General features: G+C 37.3%; 3 protein-coding genes across 3 annotated transcripts; all 3 read left to right on the forward strand.

Annotated features, from left to right (window-relative positions):
• The first annotated feature begins 477 nt into the window (after window positions 1-477).
• LOC122021708 (nodulation protein H-like) lies at window positions 478-7,022 on the forward strand. Its single transcript, XM_042579865.1, has 6 exons — window positions 478-511; window positions 1,078-1,313; window positions 1,387-1,645; window positions 6,072-6,251; window positions 6,359-6,514; window positions 6,600-7,022. Exons 1-6 carry the CDS (start codon window positions 479-481, stop codon window positions 6,771-6,773), a joined length of 1,038 nt encoding a protein of 345 aa, XP_042435799.1. The 5' UTR covers window position 478; the 3' UTR covers window positions 6,774-7,022.
• Window positions 7,023-7,775: 753 nt separating this feature from the next.
• Window positions 7,776-9,623, forward strand: LOC122021828 (glucose-6-phosphate/phosphate translocator 2, chloroplastic-like). The gene is made up of 5 exons (XM_042579993.1): window positions 7,776-8,374; window positions 8,447-8,672; window positions 8,742-8,964; window positions 9,034-9,247; window positions 9,318-9,623. Exons 1-5 carry the CDS (start codon window positions 7,883-7,885, stop codon window positions 9,327-9,329), a joined length of 1,167 nt encoding a protein of 388 aa, XP_042435927.1. The 5' UTR covers window positions 7,776-7,882; the 3' UTR covers window positions 9,330-9,623.
• Window positions 9,624-10,324: 701 nt separating this feature from the next.
• On the forward strand, window positions 10,325-23,344 carry LOC122020121 (nodulation receptor kinase-like). Its single transcript, XM_042577884.1, has 12 exons — window positions 10,325-10,609; window positions 13,819-13,996; window positions 14,084-14,155; window positions 14,248-14,319; window positions 14,490-14,561; window positions 14,645-14,814; window positions 16,540-16,763; window positions 17,119-17,245; window positions 17,325-17,393; window positions 20,651-20,840; window positions 22,000-22,132; window positions 22,834-23,344. The coding sequence occupies exons 1-12, from the start codon at window positions 10,552-10,554 to the stop codon at window positions 23,134-23,136; spliced, it is 1,668 nt and encodes a 555-aa protein (XP_042433818.1). The 5' UTR covers window positions 10,325-10,551; the 3' UTR covers window positions 23,137-23,344.
• The last annotated feature ends 1,321 nt before the right edge of the window (window positions 23,345-24,665 follow it).

Consider the following 24,665-nt stretch of genomic DNA (forward strand, 5'->3'; position numbering starts at 1 on the left):
TCCATAAAATTTAGTGCTAGTAGAGGATCAAATCGTGACATTCTTTTTTTAGCTACGTTAGACCTTAATCGTTGGGTCATATCCGTGGCGGCACATATCTAAAATATTTAAAAGAAAGTGGGTGGTTTAGTAAATTGCCGTCATTTATTTGTCCAAATATATCTCCATTACCGTGGAAGCCGTCAAGCCGGCTGTATGAATCCATTTCACTAAAATTGGAAGAAAAAAAAAAGGAGAGTGAGAGGAAGACAGAAAGTGTCTCGAATTTATAGAAAGCGCCAGCATTTTTGATCCTGACGGAGGAGGAAACGGGAGGCAGGGATCGGGATTGCCAAATGCAACCCTAGGGCGAGTGACTTGGTTCGTGAAGGTGGGCGTTGGGGGCGGCAGATTGAGCGACAGGAGGAAGAGGAAGGATGGACGAAGTGGTACGATCTCTTTCCTAGACGCGTCGTCATTGAGGTCGTGGTACGGAAGGATGGTGGTGGCCGACTCCAACTCTTTCAACAAGGTGATTCGTCCTCCCTCTTCTTGTTGACGCTTCGATCCGTTTGCTATTTTTTGATCTAAAAATCTAAATGAAATAAGCCGTATAATCGAACGATTATTTGTTTTCGAGCTGAAAGTGGGCATTCTTTTTGGTTTTAAACTGGCGAAGGAAATGTGAATTCTTTTTTAGGTTATTAGCAGTTTTTTTTTTTTTTTTGCATAGCATCGATATCGAATGAACTTTGGTCCTGGTTCTTTAATTTCCACACATGTTGATGCGACGAAGAATCATAACATCGTTCGAGAAATTCTTTTCGGCCTCAAGATTTATTAGATTGGTCCGTATCTTTCTTTTTGTTCCACTTGTCATGATTTCTACATTGTTAAAACTTTCTGTAGCGTTTCGTTTCCCCTTCCTTTTCACTAGCTCCTAAATAATGCATATTAATTTTGTTCAACGATCAAATGAATTTCAAATGAAAGATATAACGATCCAATGAACTGAGATCAAATCTATGTCTATATAATTTGTATTCATAAAACATGCGAACTTATTGGAATAGTTTCCTATGAACCATCTCTCCACAGGAAACGCTGATAATCAGGCATCCAAAGAAATATCCACTTAAGTTATGGGTAGCAGTTGTGGGATTATTCATGTTAAGTGGCATCTACATATTCTCCCTATGTCTAAAGCAAAGAGGCTTCCTAGTTATACCGAACCAAGTGAAGCTGAGAGCAAGGAAACAATCTTGTCATGATCCTAGCACCCTACATTTGGAGCCTCAATATCTACATTATCCAGAGCCTACATCTTACAACAGGTAATGAAGTGTGATTGTTGCAAAAAACTTCTTATCAGCTCCCTGTCTGATGGACACTTGATTTTTGTTGCAGGAATGAATGTGCTTGTACACCTGTTAGATTCTTTGCTATTTTGTCAATGCAGAGATCTGGAAGTGGATGGTTTGAGACATTATTAAATAGTCATGTTAATATCAGTTCAAATGGTGAAATTTTTTCTGTGAAAGAGAGGAGGAGCAATATTTCTTCTATCACACAGACACTCGATAAAATCTATAATTTGGATTGGCACAGTAGTGCATCTAAAAATGAATGTACTGCAGCTGTTGGTCTGAAATGGATGCTTAACCAGGTAAAAATGCTATATGACATGAACTGTTAGCATGTCTAGTTTAGATAAACTCCTTAACAATATAATCATTTTTGGTTTTATAGCTTTTTTAGATTCAGCCGAAGTGCAACATTCAATGAAGTTACAAAGTCCTGTTCATTTGGCTAGAGGCTATTTCATCTAATTCTGACTTGATTACTTCTATAATAAGTTAGCTTGTTGTGCATTCATTTTTTTAATCCATCTACCCTTTTGCCATTTCAAATTGTAGAACTAGGGTTTCAAGGGAACAAAGTTACATCACTGCAAATTGATCCATCAAAAACAACCATGTTAGTTCTAACTATTTTAGGTAGTTTTAGTAAAGCTTATTCCTATATTATTTGTAGATGGAATTGTATTTATTAATGGGAGTAAAAAGGTTGATGTATTTGGGATGAGAAAGATGGATGAGTGAAATTACTAGAATGTATATAAAAGACACTAATTTTTTTGTGTGATAGTGAATTGAAACTGAATGAGAGAAACTAGGTTGAGAGTTGAGACAATATGAACATGTTAAAAGATGACTATCAAATTCTACAGTCAGAAGAACCAAAACTATTAGAGACCAAAGGTGTAAGGGGTAAAGAATGACCATAAAAATCATTGACTTAGATAATATAATGAAAAATGATTTAATTAATTTGAATATTACTAGTGTTATAGCTTTGCATAGATATCAATGGAGGATAGGGTTATGTAGCTAAGTCAAATAATTGCGATAAACACAAGTGATGTTGATGATGATGAAGAATATTATCCTCCATGACCTTATGCAGGCTATATCACTCATGTGGCTTGATTGTTTATGTTTATTTTGTTTCCCTTATGAGGATGATGGCAAAATTTTTGGTGAGATCATGTGATTTTCAGATTTGACTGCGTATGAGATGATTTATCTTTTCCATGACACAACTTGAAAAGATATGGATTTACCTAATTTTTACATCTTTGTTTATTCGTCAAAATTTTTCACTCCCTTGGGTTTTGGAGGAAGCTCAAAGAGAAATATACATTGGAAAGTAAGGTCTTTATGCCGATGTATGTTTAAGTCGGGATCATGCACTTTTATCTCTCTATGGTTCTCTGGTTTATGAAATATCCCATGTGTGATATGGTTTACACTAATCATGGCTAGTGATGTGGTGGTCACTATAGTGACCAAGCACCATAGAATATGCTATCAATATTTTTTAGCAGAAGGTTTTATGATAAGCTAATTAACTATATAATCTACAATGTTTCCAATGTGTTCTATTGTAAATCAAATTGAACTTGTGAAGTCTGTACCTTAATGTTGATTTTTGCCTCAATGCTATGGCAATTCCATTATCTTATTGCATTTGCAATTCAACTTCAGACTAACTGGAATCCCAGTGAAATATGTTGACTTTACTACATGTGATTCTTGCTTCTTAATTTTTAATCTAGTGAGATATCTTGAGACAACTAGTTAGTGTTGAACCTGTATGGTTTAGTTTGCGCGTCATACAAACGTAGCGTCCTATTAAGCTTAGTTAAAGTATTTCCTAGTTATGTTCGATCATGCTGCACCACTGTCAGACTTTTTTGCTCACATACCAGACATAAGTTGTAGTTTTGGTTTCTTGTTGCATGGAAATCTGATAACAAGTTTATTCTACTGGCTGATAATTCCTGGAAGTAGAGGATTGTTTACCGACCAACCTTAAGATGCTTGAAGATAATTTAATTTCTTAGAAAAATGTTTTGGCGATATTCATCTTAAGAAAAACTGAAAAAGAAACTAATGGGCAAAGTTGTGGGCATCTGGTGGACTATTACAGAGAGGCTAAACCCTTTTCTAAGTCAACTCGAATTTGATCTAATGCAGGAGTTGACCAACTTCTGTTTGAGGAAATGCTAAGAATACGAGATATATCTATATCCATGCAGTTGTGAGAAACTCTAAAGTTGTTATCTCACCAAATCAACAACCAATTAGGAATATGACCAAAGAGTCCTATAGTCTGTGGTAACTTCTTAATTTAGCAGACTTTACCATTTGAAAATGGCAACTAAGGTTGCTTGGAAAAAAGCTTTCCTTCCATCTCGCCAAATCATTGACAGGCCTTGGAATTCCCATTCCAGTTTGCCAAGCATTGCTGGGTTGAATATTTTTGAGTGCATCTGCAAGATCTTATACAAATCAGAGATTCAAAATGTTAATCCTATTTTACTTATGCTACTACCAAGAGGGAAATGGCGATGGACTATATTGCCCTATCAGTCTATGCATTGTTGTGTATAAATTTCTGTCCCAGGCTTGAAAGGTAGTAGAAACTGTATGATGACTAAATTTAATCTTGAAAAGACTTATGACAAGTTTAATTGGAGTTTTATCAAGGATAATTTGATTCTTGTAGGTCTTTGAACACTACCTGAATTTAATTTTGGATAGTAAATGCCTCTTTGGGTTCTCTAAAACTAACACAGTTTTAACTTTTAAGTCTTCAAGGGTAGTTTGAAAAAGTTGCTAATCGTCCTCTTATTTGTTCATTCCTTGTCTTGAAAGTATCTCAATCTATCCGTGACAGTGCCTGAATGTTCAAGGAAGGTGTTTAATGTTAGTAGGACAAGAACAATTTTAGCTCATTTTTTTCTTGCTTACAACCTATCACATGCATATAACCGTCCCACGTGCTTGTCTTTTAAGTTACTTTCCAAATTTTTAGTGTCATCTGAGAAAAACTAAATCTGAGCAAATCTGTCATCTTTGTTCCATGGAACATGGTAAAGGAGTTGAAATTGTAAATAATACTAAGCTGGATTCAAAGAAGTGATGAATACCATAAGTACCTAATAAAAAGGTAGATCCACTACCTTAGCGGCCCCCCTAGTGCCGGCCCAAAACCATAAGTACCTAATACTTTCTACTTCATATGGTTCATGCACATATTTTGTATGGCAACTTGAGGCCTATTATACAAGACTAAAATCAAGTTCAAAGGTTGAGCTTCTAAAATATTGTAAATGGCAGGTTGCATCAAATTAATATAGTCAGTTGTTTCCATGTTTCTGAGCTTTCATATACATGCTCGTCTGTTTCCTTTTAACATCTTTAGTGCCATAGAGAAGTTGTGTTGACAATTCTTTTGGGGCAACATAGGTGAAAGAAGACAAATCCATTTGGTAGGATGGAACAAAATATTAGAAGATGGATAACTGGAGGACTCGCGTTCAAGTGTATAGTGAATTTCAATACTACTCTACTAGGCAAGCTTTATAACAGGGTACTGTCTATTGGACAAAATGCTGAAGGGAAGTATAGGAATTTTGGTCTGGGAATTAATAATCATCTTCGGCAGATTCACAAATTTGGTGTAATGTTTGCAGTACATAGAGGAAGATAGCTCTTGGTATTGTTTGGAAACTAGGCAATGGCATATCAACTAGTTTTTGACATGATTATTGGTTGAACAGAAGTGTGATCCTTACTATTTTAGATGTAACTACTACTATTCTTGCAAATTAATTTAGAATCTCAATTGCTGAGACAGTTAATAATTAAGGATCATGGAATTGGGAAATTTTATACTTTCTACCATAATCAGCTTGGTTTTGATTACTTAAATGATTTGTTGACAACAAACTGATATCATGAATCTACTCCCCTTTTAGCCCGGCTTCAATTGGGAAATTTATAGCGCTAAGTTTGGTTGCAGTAATCATTTGGATGACCAACCTTCAATATAGCGCCTTGGGGGCATCTATAAAGATCATAATGCTGCCTTTATTGATGTAGTTTTGTTATGTACAAGCCCACCGAACATTCTTGATGTTAAACAAGTTGGCCTTAATAATGCTTGGCAGATGACCTTAATAAGGGTTGTAGAGGTGCATTCTTTTATTTTGCTAATTAAGTTTCATGAATAAAAGTTTGGTTGGACTTGAGCTCCTTGTTGACCAAAAAATAGTATAAACCTAGAATGAGCCAATGGAACTTATTGATTCAGTCATTTGTCAGATGTTGTGTTAAACTAGAATATATTAGTTAGGAGTGTCAGCTGATCCTGATGCTTGTTGACATACAGGCTATAGAACTTTGTTCAAACTTCCAACTAATGTTTCAGAAGGGACTTATTTTCCAGATTTCTGTCTCTACAAATCCATTAGAAGAACATAGTCATAATGCACCGAGAGACATGGTTGTGTTATAATATCACTGGTGACCAAGTTCCAAAAGATGTTAGAATTGGGAACAAACTTTTTTTTTTAAGATTTATTTAGTAGCTTTTCACCTTGAATATCATTGCCAACTTCTCTTTTGAGAACCAAACACTTGGCAATTTTAACAAGATATTTTTTGTTCCTATTTTGCATGTAGTTGTGCTGCCTCTGGTTAATCTTTTGTGTAATGTTTTGATAAACTTACCTGCTCTTTCAGGGTGTCATGCAACATCACAAAAGCATAAACGAGTATTTCAATAAGAGAGGAGTTTTTGCAATGTTTCTTTTCAGAAGAAATCTACTCCGTCGTTTAGTTTCAATACTCGCAAATACTCATGATCGCAACGTGAAGCAACTAAATGGGACCCATAAGGCTCATGTGCATTCCAAGGATGAGGTATCCTGTTATTGTATATTTGTCCTACTTGAGAAATGTGTGAACTATAGAACCCCACATCTCCCACAAACTAGAATTTTAACAGTTGTTGCTTATACAATATGCAGGCGGACATTCTTGCAAAATATAAGCCCACAATCGATATAACATCATTGATCCCTGAACTAAAGCATGTCGATAAATTGGGTACTGATTCTTTGGGTTACTTCAAGAGCTCCCATCATATTATACTTTTTTACGAGGATCTTGTCAACAACAGGACTGTAAGTTCTCTATTGTTCTTCCTTGTAAATACATAACTTAATACAGTTCAGGCCAGCTCAACTCTAATAGTCATTTGTTATGCAGAAGCTGATGGATGTTTTGGATTTCTTAAAACTTCCCAAGCAGAAACTTTTCAGCCGTCATGTGAAAATCCACAAGAAGCCATTATCTGATCAGATTGAGAACTGGGGTTCTGTCTATGCTACGCTGAAGGGAACACAGTATGAGTCTTTCCTAAACGCTGATTACCAATTGTAGGAACGTATCGCTAAGTTGTTGTAGATAAGTCTCTTAATTTTTTGTTTTCCTTCCCTCTCTGAACACAAGCAGTGTTCACATCCAGCAATCTGTTGGATAAGTTTTGATCCTCTGATTCTCACAGATTCCTAGGTGATTTATTCATCTGTATATCATCCTAACTTTAAATGTTTTTTTAATCTAAATTTACTACGATTGATCGCTGGATCTTGATGGCTATTCAGATCATCATCTTTTCCAGTGACTTTACATTGTCCAAGAATCAATCTCTCGTCTAGTTTTTCTGTTCGTTGTACTGCACAGACTTGCAAACACCACCACCGTTGGTTTTCTGTTCTCTCGTCTGGCTTCGGAATGCGAGTCAATCAGTTGTCCTTTCCCTCATAAAACAAGAAGGAATCCACTGTGTTCCGAAACAAAAATCAAGAAGAAACAAATCTATTAATTCACTAACGACGAACTAAGGATCGCACGCAAGATTGGCTTCGACGGACTCGTTCGAAAAGCATATGCATGGTTAAACACGGTCCGCGAGTTTGAGTTCACGTGGGCTCCCGTGCCGTGTCCCATCGGCCGGGAGAAGGGGACGCCAACGGCATGGCGCAGCGCCAGCGGAGCTATCGGCTGCGAGGGAGATAGCGACGCTGTCGCCGGCGTGGGCCGTCGTCTCCTTCCTTTCGTTGCGCCTCCAACACGTGCTGCACGCCGTGCCGTCAGCTGCTCAGCGTCTGCGTGCTTCCTTCCGAAACAGAGTGTGATTTAATCGTAACGTTATTTGGAAATTAATTATATAAAATAGTGAATCGATCAAATATGAAAACAATTGAAAAGGTAAATGGGAATTTTTCGTCACTCTACTTCGACATGTCAGATTTTTATGCGGGGTTTTCCAATAAAATTGGAGACCGTTCCCATGTGGATGAAAAAGGAATTTTTTTTTCCCGCAAATATAGTAACCAATTCCAAATTTTGTTTGAGGAATCGCGCTCGCCTTCGTCCTATAAATACCTGCCGCCTCTTCTCTCAAAGCCACAAGTGCCGGATCGCAGATTTCCTTCGCTGATTCTGTCCGACGCCTCAAACTTGTGCCTTTGATCATCATTGCGAGGATGATTTGCTCCGTCCGAGCTGCTTCTTCCTTGTCCGTCGTCGCCGCGGCGTCGTCCAAAGCATCGATGGCTCCGACGCCGCGATTCAGCGTGCCACTTCGCTCCTCCCAAGATCCAAGTTCTCGCCTTAACTCTGATAGGCCCCTTTACCTGGCCACTCGCCACGGATTCGGCTCCGAAAAGCCTCGGCGGTCGTCATCGGAGACCAATGCGTACGAGGCAGACCGGAACCCGTCCATCTCCTTACCGGACCAGGACGAGCTCTCGGCCGCGTCTCAGAGACTCAAGATCGGCGTCTACTTCGCTACGTGGTGGGCGCTGAACGTGGTGTTCAACATCTACAATAAAAAGGTGCTCAACGCCTTCCCCTACCCTTGGCTGACCTCGACTCTCTCCTTGGCCGCTGGATCCCTCATCATGCTCGCCTCCTGGGCCGCTAGGGTTGCCGAGCCGCCCAAGACCGACTTGGATTTCTGGAAATCCCTAGCTCCGGTAAGTAATTCTGAATCTTCCACCTTCCTCCGCGATTGAATTCCAACAACGAAGACTCTCGATCGGTTGTAGGTGGCATTGGCGCACACGATTGGGCATGTGGCAGCCACGATAAGCATGTCGAAAGTGGCAGTTTCCTTCACCCACATAATCAAGAGCAGCGAGCCGGCTTTCAGCGTCCTGGTGTCGAGGTTTCTTCTCGGAGAATCTTTCCCTATGCACGTCTACCTCTCCCTGCTCCCCATCATCGGTGGCTGCGCCTTGTCTGCCCTAACGGAGTTGAATTTCAACATCACCGGTATGCCATCGGAATAAAGTTTCCATTTTTCTCTGTTGATCCTTATCACGCTGTCTTCTTTGCTTACAGGGTTTATGGGGGCGATGATATCGAACCTCGCATTTGTTTTTAGGAACATCTTCTCGAAAAAGGGAATGAGTGGGAAGTCTGTCAGCGGGATGAACTACTATGCCTGCCTCTCTCTGTTCTCCCTGTTGATCCTCACTCCATTTGCAATTGCTGTGGAAGGTCCCAAACTGTGGGCAGCCGGTTGGCACAAGGCAATCTCACAGATCGGCCCCCATTTTGTCTGGTAAGCAAGCACGAAATTGGTAGTCTTTATTCGAATTCGAATTTGAGATTTTCTTTGTTTTGATTGCAGGTGGGTGGTCGCCCAAAGTGTGTTCTATCACTTGTATAACCAAGTATCCTATATGTCATTGGATGAGATCTCACCCTTGACATTCAGCATTGGAAACACCATGAAGAGGATCTCGGTCATCGTCTCGTCGATCATAATCTTCCACACCCCTGTCCAGCCCATCAATGCCCTCGGCGCCGCCATTGCTATTCTCGGAACGTTTCTGTATTCTCAGGTAGACTCTTCCCTTGAATTCTACCCAAACTAGTATATCAAACTAAATATGTGCATCTCGTCTGTTGCAGGCCAAGCTGTGAATGGAGTATTAGCAGCGAAGAAGGTTTGGTTTGCCCCATAATAACTGGACGACGACTGCAATTCTAATCAATACCAGAATCATCGGTCGATTTTCCGGGTGGCAGCGATCATCTGTATAATATTAATGCTAGAGATATTTGTGGATGGAAGTTTAGAGGACTGTGCAAAATTTTGTGCCTCGTGTTTATTTGCTTGCATTATTTTGATTGTCTTGCATGTGTTTCTATTGTATTTTTGCAGTGGATTTGCTCAGCTATTTCATAGAACATCCAATTGATTGTCTTGCTGTCGAATCGCAGGGTTATCGAGGCGTAAATTTTTGGACCCGATATATTTCACCCCACTACTATTTGTCCATTTGGCTATCGTGATTTATCTTTTTCGTGATGACCTGGGGTCGGGTGCGATGGAAACATTGGAGACGAGCGATTTCATCTTTTACCTCATGAGGGATCAATCACCGCTTGGGCTCTGTCGTCAATGTCAAACAATTATGTCCTGTACACGTCAAATTAGATTAGGGTGGAAACTTGTCAATCCGATATGATAGCGGCTCAACCCATCCTACCTCATCATATCATATGATGAGTCAGTCCGTTCCATTGTGACAAAAGGTGAGACTAACATGGAGGAGGTAAATCACGGGTGACTATTAATCTTTGGAATAGTGATTAGCATATAAGGGAGGTATTTACCTCGGCTTTATCGAGATTCAAACCTCAAACCTCATTATAATAACACCTCATATGTTTACCACTAGACTCATCCGAAGGGACTGAATCAGTCCGTTCCAGTACTACGAGTTGGTTCGTCTAATAGCAACCGTGTTAACCGAATAACCTTTTTTAGCGAACTTTGACGGAGTTTTTTTTTTTATATTTTAAAAATAATAGATGTAAAATTCGAAAATTTTCAATCTTATTATTGGCGCACCGCGCACTAGCAATTTTTAAATAATAATAATAATAATAATAATAATTATTATTGATATCATGGAGCGAGAGCGAAACGAAGACCTGATATTTTGTCCCATCCTCGCTCCTCTTCTCTCTGCTAGATTCCGATTCCGGTGTCATTGGCCTCTAGCGCGGACCAAACCATCGGCGACCTCGTCTCATCCCTCCACGGCGATTCGTCGCGATCAGGATTCCCTCTTGTGATGGAACTCGGCGCCGACGCCGGCGATGACTGTGACAGGGCTCGGATGCTGGCCCAGCTATTATGATGATCCTTTGCTTTCTCCTCTTGATGCTATTCGCTCGTGTAAATAGTCAGCAAGGTAATCGAGCATGCAGCTTTCTACTCCTCATCTTGGTTTCGTGTTGATTGGGATTTTGTTAATTTGGCCTCTGATTTAAAGAGCACATTCTTCCTGCCGATTGTATTTTTTAAAGAGTCGCCTCTGATGTGTACATAGTCAACTCATCTTCTCTGCGGGATCTATGTCTGATACATAGAAGTTGAACTGTGGACAGGCAGGGAAAACACGTAACTTTTCTGAAGTTGATAGAGAAGATTACGATTAGAGCCCTAAAAGCTTGGTTGGATGGTGTAAATCATTGGTTGCCTAACATTTAATAGGTTTATTTGACTATTAAATGATAAAATTCCATTATCGCATTACCATTGAATTTTTGTAAAATTTGGCTTATGGGGAAAGAGATTATGGACGACTCAATAAATGTAAGTGATTCCGCTAGGGGCTTTTCAGAAGGAACATTTTAGTGTCCAAATTTTCTTTCTTTTCTTCTCGTCTCTATTTGAGCTATTCATGGCCATCGAAACAACAAAATGATTAATTAACTTTTTAAAAAATCTTTTAATTTGTGTCATTGATGATGTCCAGCATTGGCTGGGACGACAGACTATTCTTCAATATTGGCACATGCTAGTTAACTTAGCTTCACTATGTAGTTGGATTTACTTGTGGTTGCCAACATTGGGCAAATAACTGAACAGCCATAGAAGTTTTTTACTCTAAATAAAATTAGCTATGTATCATCCAAATATGCTTCCTTTAGTATAAGGAGTCAAAGAGAACCTGATCTGCTAATACAAAACAAAAAAAGAACATCTATCTGTTAGTTGTTTCTAGGCTACTTCCATTCTTAGAGCTTATTCCAATATATTCTTTTACTTTCAATAGGAATTATAACTAGACATTTTCCTATAATGTCCACTAAATTAGTTAGCTTCACAATACCCTTATGCATGATATTATAGAGAAGCCTCCTATAATTTCTTTAGCATACTCACAATACCTCTTTTTTCCTGCAAATAAGACAAATTGATTCCTAAAGGTGATAACTCAATTTTGGCGCCTAATAATTCATGATATCTAGGCATGCCATCCAAATGATATCCTTATTTCGGTTATATCTAATCTTTGAGATACTAATTCTACATGGATCATAAAACTTACTATTAAACGCAGTCAACCTTTAAAGTGTAGGATTGTGTGAATAGATGGTGTGCACCTACTAAAGAGGAGGGTTGAATAGCTGTGGCCTAAAACTGATATTTTCTTGCAAAATAAAGACAATCAAACTTGCTAGATTTAAGTGAGGTGCTCGTTTGTGAGTCATTTAACCATGTTAAGTTGTACATGTAGCAAAAGTATAACAAAAACAATAGAAAATGCTAGTATAGTTTGGTTTTATGTGTTTCAAAAAATCTGCTCCTGATCCATGATCTCTGACTCATTAGGTGAGAATTACAAAGATCTTGTAGAATGAATCATTCACTTAGATTATAAGCCCTTGGATGTTGTTTCACTTGATCACTTGGCCACAACAAACTATGAAACAAGTTCGTTCACCTTTAACCTCCCAAACAACCTACGGATTTTATAAGTAAAGTTTCGACGGCTCTATTTTGTCTGTTTCCAGTAGACTACTCAAATAAATTTAGTCATTGAGTGACTAATGACTCTCTGGGTAGTCAATCGGAATTCTTGTATAGTCAATTGAATAGAGCCTTCAACAAAAAAATATATTTTAGAGCCTTCAATAAACAAAAGATATTTTGTTCTTCGAACCATTCAACTAACTCTAGAGTTGACTAAACTGTTTAGTCATCTTATCAGTCAAGTTAACTCTCTAGTTGACTCATGAGTCAACTGAACTCTCTAGTTAAGTCAGAGTCAACTGAAACTCTTCACTTGCTTTGATTCTAGCCAACTGAATCTACACAAAGATCCTTCCTCAACTTATCCCTTGTAAGCCTATACAAAGTACAATATCGAGTTGAGGTACCGACTACAAACTGAGACCTATTGTCCTTTGATTGAAGATATCTTACAGGCCACTAGGTGGTCTAACCCCTATCAAGTTGTACACATCATCTCCGACGATATTGCTCAAAAGCGAGAACCTTAACATTACACTCCTTTGTAATCTCTCATACCTCACATGACTCCACATCTTAAACCATTGTTGATTCTCTTCATCGTTCTTGAGTTTGTCTCGTATCAGGCTCTCAGTCCCTTGGATGCACTATGTCATCCTTCACCCCTCGCCTATGAGTCCACCTCCTTTGGACTGCCTAGAGTATACCTTGCATTAGGTGTCCTTAGTCCTTTGGACGCACCAAGATCTCTAAGCTTATCCACGCATCATCCTTCATCCTTTGCCCTTCACAAGTTCAACTCCCATTAGGCCATCGAGCCATCAGACTATCTGCAACCAAACAAGTTACCACTCTGAGTCAACAAACTCTGCAAGCTCTGTTGTACATTATTTCACTGTAGACTTAATGCACTTATTAGCAACATTAGGTCAAATATAATTTACCACTTAGTCAAACCCAATCATTTGGGAGCATTTTTGCATCAATAAAAAGTTGAAACCATTTTCATTACTGGTCTTCTTTATTTGCTTGAACAATGCCAGGAGTTCATAGAGCATTTCCACTGTAGGGAGCTTACACCTAGGTGGTTAACTCGTGAGATTAGTTGTGTTCTGTTGAGAAGCAGTTGTATCTATGAGTTAGTCATGCACGTTCTTTAAAGTACATTACATTATCCATTGGCCAAGCAATGCTCTTTATATTCAGAACTTGTAGCTATTTGACTAAATAAATTTCAAATAGGGATAGTATGTGGTTACCATTGGTCAAACAATGCTCTTTATATTCAGAACTTCTAGCTATTAGACTAAATAAATTTCAAATAGGGATAGTATGTGGTTATCAGATTACACCTTTTATCTTGACTGACTGCAACAAATGTTTTGACTTCCTGTTGTTTCCTTTTTTATTATGCTTACATAAAATATCCACAGCTGCACAAACCCGTTCACTGGGATGTTGCTTGTCCATCCTCCTGAATTTCGTTTGTAAACAGTTGGCATCCTATGGTTACACAATATCAAGCATTTCAACTACAATAATGAAACTAATTTTTTAGTGCATATATGCTAGGGTTTCTTCCTAGTTGGCATTTACTACTTGCAAGCATCTAAGCATTTCCTTTGTTTTACTTTTTGTTAGGTGATGTCAAAACAGAGACTTATGTACTGGATGCAGCAGAGCAGCTTAAGAATGAACTTCTCAGGTCGAATCAAGGAAACAAAATTTTTGCAAAATGGTTTGGGGATCCATGCTTCCCTTCCCCATGGCAAGGCTTCCATTGTCAAATGTTAAACCATTCGTTAACTATCACACAACTGTAAGTGCTTTTCATTCGAATGGTCAACAATTCTCAGAATCCTCTTAATTCCTCCACATGGAACATTCTAACTTGCTATCATTTCAGGAATCTCTCATCAAACAATTTGCAAGGATCAGTTCCAGCATGCATCAGTGTCTTATCAGAGCTAAAGGAGCTGTATGTATCACTATTTCATGGATGCACTGCGTTTATTGCTTAATGATATTTGCCTTTCCTCCTTTTGAGTTATGTGGATTCTTGTTTATCAGGTATTTACAGAATAATAACTTCACAGGGTCCATCCCAGAATCTTTTGTGTCACTCCGCCAATTATCAAAGCTGTAGGTTTATTCATTATGGCATTTGTATTTCTTACATCTACTTTGTTGATTAATTCTTTTACCATGCATTCAATTGCAACAAGTCTTATTTCTTCATCCATATACTTGTCATCTCTTCTTCATATATACCCTTCACATTTAAAATTCCAACATTTGTATTATTGTTTCAGGTCCATAGAATGCAATCCACACTTGCAGGATCAACTTCCTCTTGGTTTACTAAGAGGCAATGTTACTGTAAGGTACACAAATTATGCTATGCTTAATCAAAGTTGCTATAACTCTTTAACTGATGTGTTAGTCTTCATTTGACTGTGATATTCAGTTCTGGAAACTGTCCCAGTACAGAAGCTTTCGAAGCCACTTCTCATAACAAAGTTTATTTCATACGAGCTGGTGGATCTCTTTCTTTCATTTGTGCACTTGGTACTTTCTTCAACTGTTTCTACAAACGGGCCCATCGCTCTAGAAGAAGAGAACACCTGGAAATTGAAAGTATGTTTTAAAATTTTCTAATCGTATGCATTTGGTAATGATTTTCAACACATGCATGAGAAATGCGGTCTTTGAGATCTGAGAAAACGTTTCTAACTTGTAGTTTTTGAAGGGTATATCAACAATGATCATGCTATTCCATGAACAAGGACATAAGCTAGTAAATTAATTGAAATTGTAATACCATAGAAATCATGCCCTCAAGTCAACAAGATATAACAATCTCAACTTCATATTTGAAAATTTCTTTAAAGAAACTAATTGAATAAATATTGTACATGGAGTGTATGAACTAATCATTAGCACAATTTGAACACATGATTAATTCACATGCACAAATTCAAATTTTAAATATGAAATTATATAACCAATTTGTATTGTAGAATGGATGTTTAAAAAAAAAAATACATAGTATTGCATTTCTCTCATCATCGTCGTCATTGCCATCATTACACCATGCTTGTCTGCGCTTTAGCGCAAGTACATTGAGCTCTCATTCTGTATCCTATTAATATCTTCATCAATATTCCCTTCATCTTGATACTGAATCTAAGATATTAAACTTTTTACCTATAAGAATACTATACATTTTAATTATTTCATTATTTTTTTTCTGAATATGATAATTACATTTCATATGTTTAATTTTTATTCTTCATATCTTAAAACCTTTAGTTTCTATTTGGCAATAGTCAACTCAATTCATATTTTTAGTTTTTATGCTCAAATGATTCTATTTGGTAATAGTCAACTTGGTAGATTTTTATTCAATTGGAGGCTTGAGTAACCAACCAAAAAAATCAGTCGACATGCGATATAGTCGTTATCATCCAACTATCACATTTGAACATCTAATTGACTGGAGACTTTTTCCACTTTATTGGAGGTGATCAGAAGTGAACTGAACTGTTGGAAGCTTTGTATATAAACTCTTGGTAAGCTTTTAGGCACTAAGAACTCATGTAAACATCTTAATTTCCTGTGCTCAAGTGATACAAGTTCCCCAAAAATAATACAAGATCTTGGAGAAGTATTGGAAGGCTTCAATCATCAAGCTCTTAATAATTATCTCTTCCTTAGTCCTTTACTTTTATCTTCGTACAAAGAGGTAAGGATTTGTTTGAGTGAAGTCCTTGTGAATGGTTAAGCTTATGATAATTTTTTATATCAGAAGCTTGGTTCAAATGTTATCCTTATTTGAGGTTTACCCTGTTACCTTTTGTGAAGGGGTGGTTTGATGGAAATTATTTGGAGTGACACACTAGACGTGTTATAAGCCATGGAGTAGGAGTGGGCTCTTTGAATCATATTATATTTTGTGTTAGCATCATATTCATTTTGTATTCATTTTATTGTCTCTACATATATACTTAGACATGACCAACCAAATACACACGAGCTCACACTACTAATCCTTGTCTTATGCTTTTATGAGAGGAATCAAATTTGTGTGTGCCATCTATTCACTCCCCCTCTGGCCAGGCCACATAGATCCTACACGTTTTTTGTTCCTTATAGATACTATATTTTGGTATAACCAATATTTTACCCCTGTTAGCATAACTTGTTATCTTATAAGATTATGCAAATAATATATTGTGTATTTTTTCCATGACAAATGATGTTAACAATTCTTAATGTTATACATGTTCCCATTAGCACAACTTCTTTCGTAAGTTATTTATATTCTATTAGATTCTGTCATTGTTCCTCTGACAAATGCAGATCCAGTTTTCTCAGAGTTTAGCTTTCATGACCTTTCAATAAGTCTGGTAGTACATCAGTTTACTCTTAAATATATAGAAACAGCAACATGCAACTACAAAATTTTGATTGGAGAGGGTGGTTTTGGATCTGTTTACCGTGGCATTCTCCCACATGGTCAAGAAGTTGCAGTAAAGGTTCGGTCATCCACATCAGTTCAGGGAACTCGTGAATTTAATAATGAGGTAAGCAGGTACAGTTTTTTTTTTCCTTATAAGTTTTAATATGACCTGAATTTCTACTTTCTGATATTATAATCAATATCAGCCACTTGTATTAACTAACTGGATACAATTAGCTTTGTTGTAGTTGGTTTCTCATAGTTTCTAGTGCTTCATCCTCTTTTGGAAGACACCATTCTTCTAATGGAATTCATTTTGTATAAACCTGAAAGAAATGGCAATAACTGAAGTGAAGTATTCCTAATAAAGTTTCAATCTTAATATGGACACACGGTTTCAATAATTTGTCCCCATAAATGGATATCGACACCAAAGTTGTGCTTTTCTTGTTGTAAGCAATTTCTCTTTCTTTTTACAGGTAAATCTTCTTTCAACAATCAGGCATGAAAATTTGGTACCGCTTCTTGGTTACTGCTCTGAAAACGATCAACAAATACTTGTTTATCCTTTTATGTCAAATGGTTCTCTGCAAGATAGACTATATGGTAATTATTTACACAAAACACTATGTTTTCCATTCTCTAGCATCTTTCTTTTCTTTCTCATTCAAAACATGTTTTGTAGGGGAAGCAGCAAAAAGGAAGACTCTTGATTGGCCAACTAGACTTTCAATCGTGCTTGGTGCTGCCAAAGGCAAGTATCACTGTCTCAATTAAGAAGTTGTTGAAATTGGAAAGTATTTTGGTAGAGCTCTTGAGGAGAAATAGATAGTTTTTCTTGATTCTTAAACTTTTGATTACAAAGCCTTTATATAGACTTGAAAGAAACTTAGGGGGCAAGTAACCTAGCAACTTAGGGGGCAAGTAACCTTAGAAACTTAGGGGGCAAGTAACCTTAGTGATGAGTAAACTTAAGTGATAACACATTAACTTTAACACTCCCCCTTAATGTGTTGTCGGATTCCAAGTTTGGCTCGGAGCTGTTGAAATCTTTAAAGTAAACTTGCAGCATACATGAGATCAGGTCTAGTTGCTGTGAGATATAACAAATTACCAATGAGGCTACGGTAATAAGTGACATCCGCTGCTTTTCCTCCATCTTCCTTTTTCAATTTCTCCCCCATAATGAGTGGTGTAGAGACAGGATTACATCCCAGCATGTTGAATTTCTTCAGAATCTTTTCTGCATATATCTTTTGGCAGATAAAGATTGTCTCTTCTTCTTGGTAGATCTCCATGCCCAAGAAATGTCGAAGTAGACCCATATCGCTCATTTCATACTTTTGAGCCATGTCATCTTTGAACTCTTCGATCATCTTCTCGTTGCTTCCAGTGAAAATTAGGTCATCAACATAAAGAGTGACTATAAGAACATCATTACCTTGCTGCTTGACATACAAAGTTGGTTCACTCTTGCTCTTTTCGAATTTTGTTCGGTTGAAATAGTTGTCCACGCTCACCGCACCAGAAAAGCAGCGGATGTCACTTATTACCGTAGCCTCATTGGTAATTTGTTATATCTCACAGCAACTAGACCTGATCTCATGTATGCTGCAAGTCTACTTTAAAGATTTCAACAGCTCCGAGCCAAACTTGGAATCCGACAACACATTAAGGGGGAGTGTTAAAGTTAATGTGTTATCACTTAAGTTTACTCATCACTAAGGTTACTTGCCCCCTAAGTTTCTAAGGTTACTTGCCCCCTAAGTTGCTAGGTTACTTGCCCCCTAAGTTTCTTTCTCCTGCATCTTGGCATTTTCGAAATCCTTGAGTAGTGATTGGAGCTTAATCGCTCTTACTTTCACATCTCCTTGAAATTCGCTCTGCAAGATCTCCCACGCATCTTTAGCCGTGTTGGCTCGCATGATTCTGGGAAATATAGCCTTAGTGACTGCTCTTTGAAGGATTGAGAGAGCACTTGCGTCGGCTTGTCGAGACTTCTCTAATTTCTTCAGACCGGCCTCATTGAGGGCAGTGGCCTCCTCGGGCTCTTGTACTCCATTCTCCACAATCTCCCATTGGTTAAGAGATCGAAAGATGGTCTTCATCTTCACGTACCAGAAATCATAGTCTTCGCCATTAAACTCTGGAATGAGATGGTTGATGTTTGTTAAACTCGAGCTGGCCATGGATTTGGATTGGTAGAACCTGGACGCTCTGATACCAACTGTTGAAATTGGAAAGTATTTTGGTAGAGCTCTTGAGGAGAAATAGATAGTTTTTCTTGATTCTTAAACTTTTGATTACAAAGCCTTTATATAGACTTGAAAGAAACTTAGGGGGCAAGTAACCTAGCAACTTAGGGGGCAAGTAACCTTAGAAACTTAGGGGGCAAGTAACCTTAGTGATGAGTAAACTTAAGTGATAACACATTAACTTTAACAGAAGTGTTGACAAATATATCAATTATTTTCCACTATGTTATTTATGATAACTTATCCAGAAATTATCACACCCTAAATTGTAGAAAGAATCTACTAATTGGGAGTCAATTCCTCTTTTAAGAAAAAAAAAATCTGAACTTGAAATTTCAATTGAAACTTAATGCCATGATAATTATACAAGAAGGGATGATACCATGAACACATAGGTTTAAGCATATAATTCGTTTGGGTTTTAGTGCCATTGCTTGATTCTCAAGACCTAGATTCATAAGTCAGTTTAGTTCTGTTATGTATGCTTTACCAACAAAAGAAGTTCTAATCTACATGTATCTAATGAAACCATTTCAGTATACCCTCCAGTTATGGGATGATAGTTTTGAACTTAAACTGGATCCTGAACTCACCATCAGCTGTACTCTACATAACATAGTATCATGAAACTTAGGGCTGACCAGCTAATACTAATTAACGTAATTTTGTAAGGTTTAGTAATAAATTGGTTTTCAGCTATTTTTAAATTCTATTAGATGTTTCTTGTAATATTGTTTACTTCTGTAAAGAGAAAGCCCCAACTTTCTGAGTATCATCGATGTATGGCCTAGTAAGCTTTCTCTGGATATGCTATCTATCTTCCAGGTTTGAAAGGCTCATTACCTCATTTTCATCACTATTTTAGGTAATGAATGATAGTTACTATTTATTGACACTAATTTCATTAAACAAATGAGAAAACTTAACCACTCTTTTCATTAATCCTTGACCATTTTCAAATTTTTTACTGTCTTTCACGTGTCAGTTTCAAACTTTCAATCTCCTATGAGAATTTCTTAATTTCATGGATTCGTTTCATCACCTCCTTATTAGTTTTTGTTTTTTTGGAAGATCCCATTTGTTTTCTCTTTGTTCAAGATATTGCTTGCACAATTTAATCTTGTGATATGGAAGAAAATTACCTATTTAACCACCTATTCTCTCAATTTGCATCCTAATTTCCTATAAAGATTTGGGATCGAAAATGTAAGGGGTTGTGTAAGACTGACAGACTAACAGGTAATATAAAGCTATATAGAGCCTAGAGTGTGTTTGCATTATATACATTTGTAGATTAGAGAGTATTATATCAATTAAATTCATATTGTGCAATCTTTATGTCAAGCATGTAGTTAATGATCATTATTTTTCTATATCATATTACTTCATTTTGTATTTTGATTTGCAAATGAAATATAAGTATTTATTTTTATTTACATAATTGTGAATTCTTAGTTAATTCTCCTGGAAAATTAATCTATTCTATGTAATCTAATTATTTATGTATTTTATATTTTTATAGTATTTTAGTTTAGTTTTAAATATTATGCTATCCCTACTTGAAAGAATTCAGAAGATGAGATAACCTAGTTAGCTCTGCAATTTTTGTCTGATAGTTCAACCTCTGTGAGCAACATTAGTAGTATGACGCGCGTGCCAAGTCAAATAATTTCATCCAGATAGCTCTTGTTGATTTCCCCCTATTAGGAAATTAAAGAGAGTTGTCATATCTTATTTTCCTTTCTGTATGATTTAGGTTTGTTGTACCTGCATACTTTTTCTGAGCGGTGCATCATACATAGAGATGTGAAATCAAGCAATATTCTTTTGGACCATAGCATGTGTGGCAAATTGACTGACCTAGGTTTTTCTAAGTACGCACCACAAGAAGGAGATAGTGGCGCTTCATTGGAAGTAAGAGGAACTGCTGGATACTTGGATCCTGAGTAAGTTTGTCAATACTTATATATGTTTTTTGTTATTTTTCTTCATTTAAACTCGTGTGCGTGGCAATATTTGTATTATCATCTTTTTCATGTTTTCTGATGATCAAATATTTTGTTATCTGCAAGATTTGAATTGAAATAGTTATGTGCATTAACTACCAATGGTGACAACAGATTTGCATTACGTTATGATGAGATAATACAAAATTCATCAATAAAGGTTATAAGAAAGAAATAAAATATTTATGCTCCAGTGGTAGATTGAGAACCTATACAGTATTCGTAGAGCAACATATTAGTTTGAATTGATGCATTAGAAGAATCTAAAAAAAACAAGAAAAAAAGGAAACATCAACATATAGAATAATAAAACAAAAGGCGATTCTAGTTCCAATTTCTTAATGTGTATAAAGCTCAAATTTCTTCCTCATCTTATTGTGCCCAATGAACATAACATAACAAGTCTTTGCTACATGGAGATATAGTTTAGCTCAGTACGTGTCATGATGGTTTATTTCCATGCTTGTCTATGTAGCATGCCCCTGATGTTCACTTTTCCTAGCTATGTTGCGCTATGAAAGCGTGAAATGTTGTCATAATTATCCTTCACGTATCTTTTCGTTGATTACATATCTAATGTACTGAGTTACCAAGCTTTTTTTATCTGTTTCTTTTAAAATTTAGTTTCTGTATGGATACGAATTACATTGTTATGGAGCATATCTATTTTCAAAAATATTTTGACATTATTATGCTACTATGTGATTTTTACTTCTACCAATTGATTAATTTATTTCACATCAATGCTTAGGTACCCTACCAGCATCATGTAAATATTAGTATCCTTGTGAAATATGCATTCAATAACTTTGTTTTGGATATCTACTTTCATCCATTGAAAAAAACTAATATTCTTATTTAATATTGGAATCAATGAATCCGTTGGAGGCTCTATGCCTCTTGTTAATCATTTTAATTTTAAAAAAAAATGATATTGAGAAGGGTCAAGCTGCTTGTAATATAATGCAACCATTGAATTAAGTGAACAAATGTTTCTAAGTGTTTCTCTTAACGGCTTTATGTAAAAAACCACCCGTGTTTATTCATTATGATTTTGTGTATGCTGGAAATCAAAAGCATTGGCATTTCTTTATTGCAGATATTACTCAACTCAAGTGCTATCGGCTAAAAGTGATGTCTTTAGTTTTGGGGTGGTTCTTTTAGAAATCGTCACAGGAAGAGAGCCTCTTAACATACACAGGCCAAGGAGCGAGTGGAGCTTAGCTGAATGGGTATAATCTCTATCTAATGTATTTTCATGACAGTCTATTGTTCATGTGGGTAAAATTTACTTAGAAAGATATAGATTAGGCATAATCATTCCAAATGGACTAACTGCCAGTGACAAATTCGGCATGACTCACTATATAAAAGCAAGGACATGAAATATCATTTTAGATGAGGTTTTTGCACAATTGTATGAATGTTCTTGACTTTTGGAACATCACCTTCTTTTCATGTGTGTGAACATGTCCTGGCTGATGCAATTAGTCTTTGAAGGAAAAAAGAATAAGAAAAAGAGAGAAAAATGAAGATTGATATCACTAACATCTCCTACATTTTACATTTCAGTATGATTCATAGCTTGTGCGATAAGATTAAATTGACTTGAATAGGATCATAACATACTCTGGCAAGAATAAATGAACATTTAATGTTAGCATTCGCTATTACCATTTTTTCATGCACTTCCAGGAACTTGCATTATATCCTTTGACCATCTTATTTATTTTAGTAAGAAGAAAGAAAACACTAAATGTATCAATTCTCTAGAGCTCCATCTTTATAACCGCCAAGCTAACAGCTACACCATTCTCAATAAAGAATCCTTAATATGCATAATTATGTGGGAATGAAAATTTTGCTATTTAAATTTTGCAACTCATACGCTTTCAGTTCTCCGTTGATCTGATTATTTTTGTTATGTTCATAGGCGAGACCATATATAAAAGAAGCGAGGATTGAAGAAATTGTCGACCCCAATATAAAGGGACAATATCATTTAGAAGCAATGTGGCGAATTGTTGAGATAGCATCTTGTTCCGTTGAGCCAGTTGGGAGCTTCCGACCGAATATGATTGACATCATACGAGAATTAGAAGATGCACTTATAATTGAGAACAACGCATCGGAGTATATGAGGTCAATTGAAAGCATGGGGTCTAACCGCTTCTTGTCACTCGAAAGAACAAGAAGCAATGCTTCTACAATTGTACCAAGCTCAGTTCCAAAGTGAACCATCACCAAATTTTCGCCCCATATCTGAAATAAATAATTCAACGACTATTAAACAAGGATCAGCAATAAATATATGGAACTTGAAAGATTCCTCATACTTTTCCTGTGTTTTGAGACTAAATTAATAGTGTCTTTTGTCTCGACAAGCGATGTAGCTTCCTGCGAGTTGAATTATATAGATGGATGGTTTTCCATGAGTTGTTGCACGCTAAGGTATCTTTTCGTTTGTGGATTTTCTATTCTTATGCCATAAAGAATTATTGAATATTTCTATAGCTCATTTGAAGTATCTCTCCCATGCTCACTCATAATCTTTCCAAGTAGAAATTCATCAAAATGGTGGGAATTCGAACAAAGTTTTTATGTTAGGTTTTTCTAATGCTGTATTCTTATTCTAAAAGTTCATATCTCATCGTTTAAAAAAAAAATCTTAGTTAATTATGAAAATAATAATTATTTTCTTGTATTTTTACTTTAGTGAATGAGAGCCTTAAAGCAACAGTTAAATTGCTACCATGTCTTATTACTTTAAGACAATATATAATAGATTTAATATGGACCGAAACTTCAGAATCTTTATGCATTGAGTTTGCCCTTTGCGTTATTACTATAGTATTTTAACCATTACCATCACTTTGTCCAAGTGTTTTTCTAACACTCTAACTTATTTTAATTGATGACTTGACATTTATTTCACCATGCCCTTAATGACTGTTAATTCTGTCCGAGCACTGGATCAACGGATGTTGGGGACGTGACATGCTCCGCTGTCTCCGACTGGTGGTGTAGATCTCAGGCGAACCTGCAAAGAAGCCGAGCCGGGAGGGGTTTCCCGGCGACGGCCCTCCGACGCTCAAGTCAGGTAACGAGAAATGAGAGAGACAACGTAACTGTGGTTACAGTGAAGATTTGCGCATACCTTCGTCGACGTCTGAGGGTCCTTATATAGGACCCCGGGGAAGCACGGGCACGCTCCTCGATGCGTGCACGCTTCCCCAAATATACTTTAACGAGCTCATGTCAGAAAAGTACCCCTGACGTCATTCCACAATCGTTTGAGCATATCCCGGATATGACGGTGGAAGCTTCCACCGTATGATCCTGTGTACGGCTCGGCCGCCAACCCTGCTACCTGTTGGCGACAGACGTCTCGAGGATAATGTTATTCTCTGTCTCCTTTTGTCCTCTTGCGCCTCCTGTCTGTTCCAGGGCCGAACGGATCGGTCGCTCGGCAGGCATATCACTTCTGTCCCGGTTGTAGGTATCAGTCCGACTGGGAGGACTCCCGGTCGTATGCTCGGATGAGATTGCTCCTGCCTATCTTTGTTGCCTTGTGCCCCGGCCGAACGGGAATCCCGCTCGGCCCTGAAACCTTTTTACCTTGAGCATCGGAAACCCGACCCCTAGTCGGGTTGTCTTTCCTTCGGCTCGGGGGATTCCTGGCCGGTCAGCCTTCTCAGTCCGGTCGCTCGGGTGGCCAGTCGACCCTCTCAGTCCGGTCGGTCGGGTTTCAGGGTTGAATCTCTT

This window comes from Zingiber officinale, chromosome 9A (assembly GCF_018446385.1).
Source record: "Zingiber officinale cultivar Zhangliang chromosome 9A, Zo_v1.1, whole genome shotgun sequence".
Classification (NCBI taxonomy): domain Eukaryota; kingdom Viridiplantae; phylum Streptophyta; class Magnoliopsida; order Zingiberales; family Zingiberaceae; genus Zingiber; species Zingiber officinale.

Bases quoted from the DNA above. Each gene is read 5' to 3' on its own strand.
- LOC122021708 (XM_042579865.1), top strand. From the start codon at position 479: ATGGTGGTGGCCGACTCCAACTCTTTCAACAAG. The intron at 512-1,077 runs GTGATTCGTCCT...ATCTCTCCACAG, and splicing joins ACTCCAACTCTTTCAACAAG to GAAACGCTGATAATCAGGCA. The intron at 1,646-6,071 runs GTAAAAATGCTA...CTGCTCTTTCAG, and splicing joins TGAAATGGATGCTTAACCAG to GGTGTCATGCAACATCACAA.
- LOC122021828 (XM_042579993.1), top strand. From the start codon at position 7,883: ATGATTTGCTCCGTCCGAGCTGCTTCTTCCTTGTCCGTCGTCGCCGCG. The intron at 8,673-8,741 runs GTATGCCATCGG...CTTTGCTTACAG, and splicing joins GTTGAATTTCAACATCACCG to GGTTTATGGGGGCGATGATA. The intron at 8,965-9,033 runs GTAAGCAAGCAC...TTTTGATTGCAG, and splicing joins ATCGGCCCCCATTTTGTCTG to GTGGGTGGTCGCCCAAAGTG.
- LOC122020121 (XM_042577884.1), top strand. From the start codon at position 10,552: ATGATGATCCTTTGCTTTCTCCTCTTGATGCTATTCGCTCGTGTAAAT. The intron at 13,997-14,083 runs GTAAGTGCTTTT...CTATCATTTCAG, and splicing joins TCGTTAACTATCACACAACT to GAATCTCTCATCAAACAATT. The intron at 22,133-22,833 runs GTATAATCTCTA...TTATGTTCATAG, and splicing joins AGTGGAGCTTAGCTGAATGG to GCGAGACCATATATAAAAGA.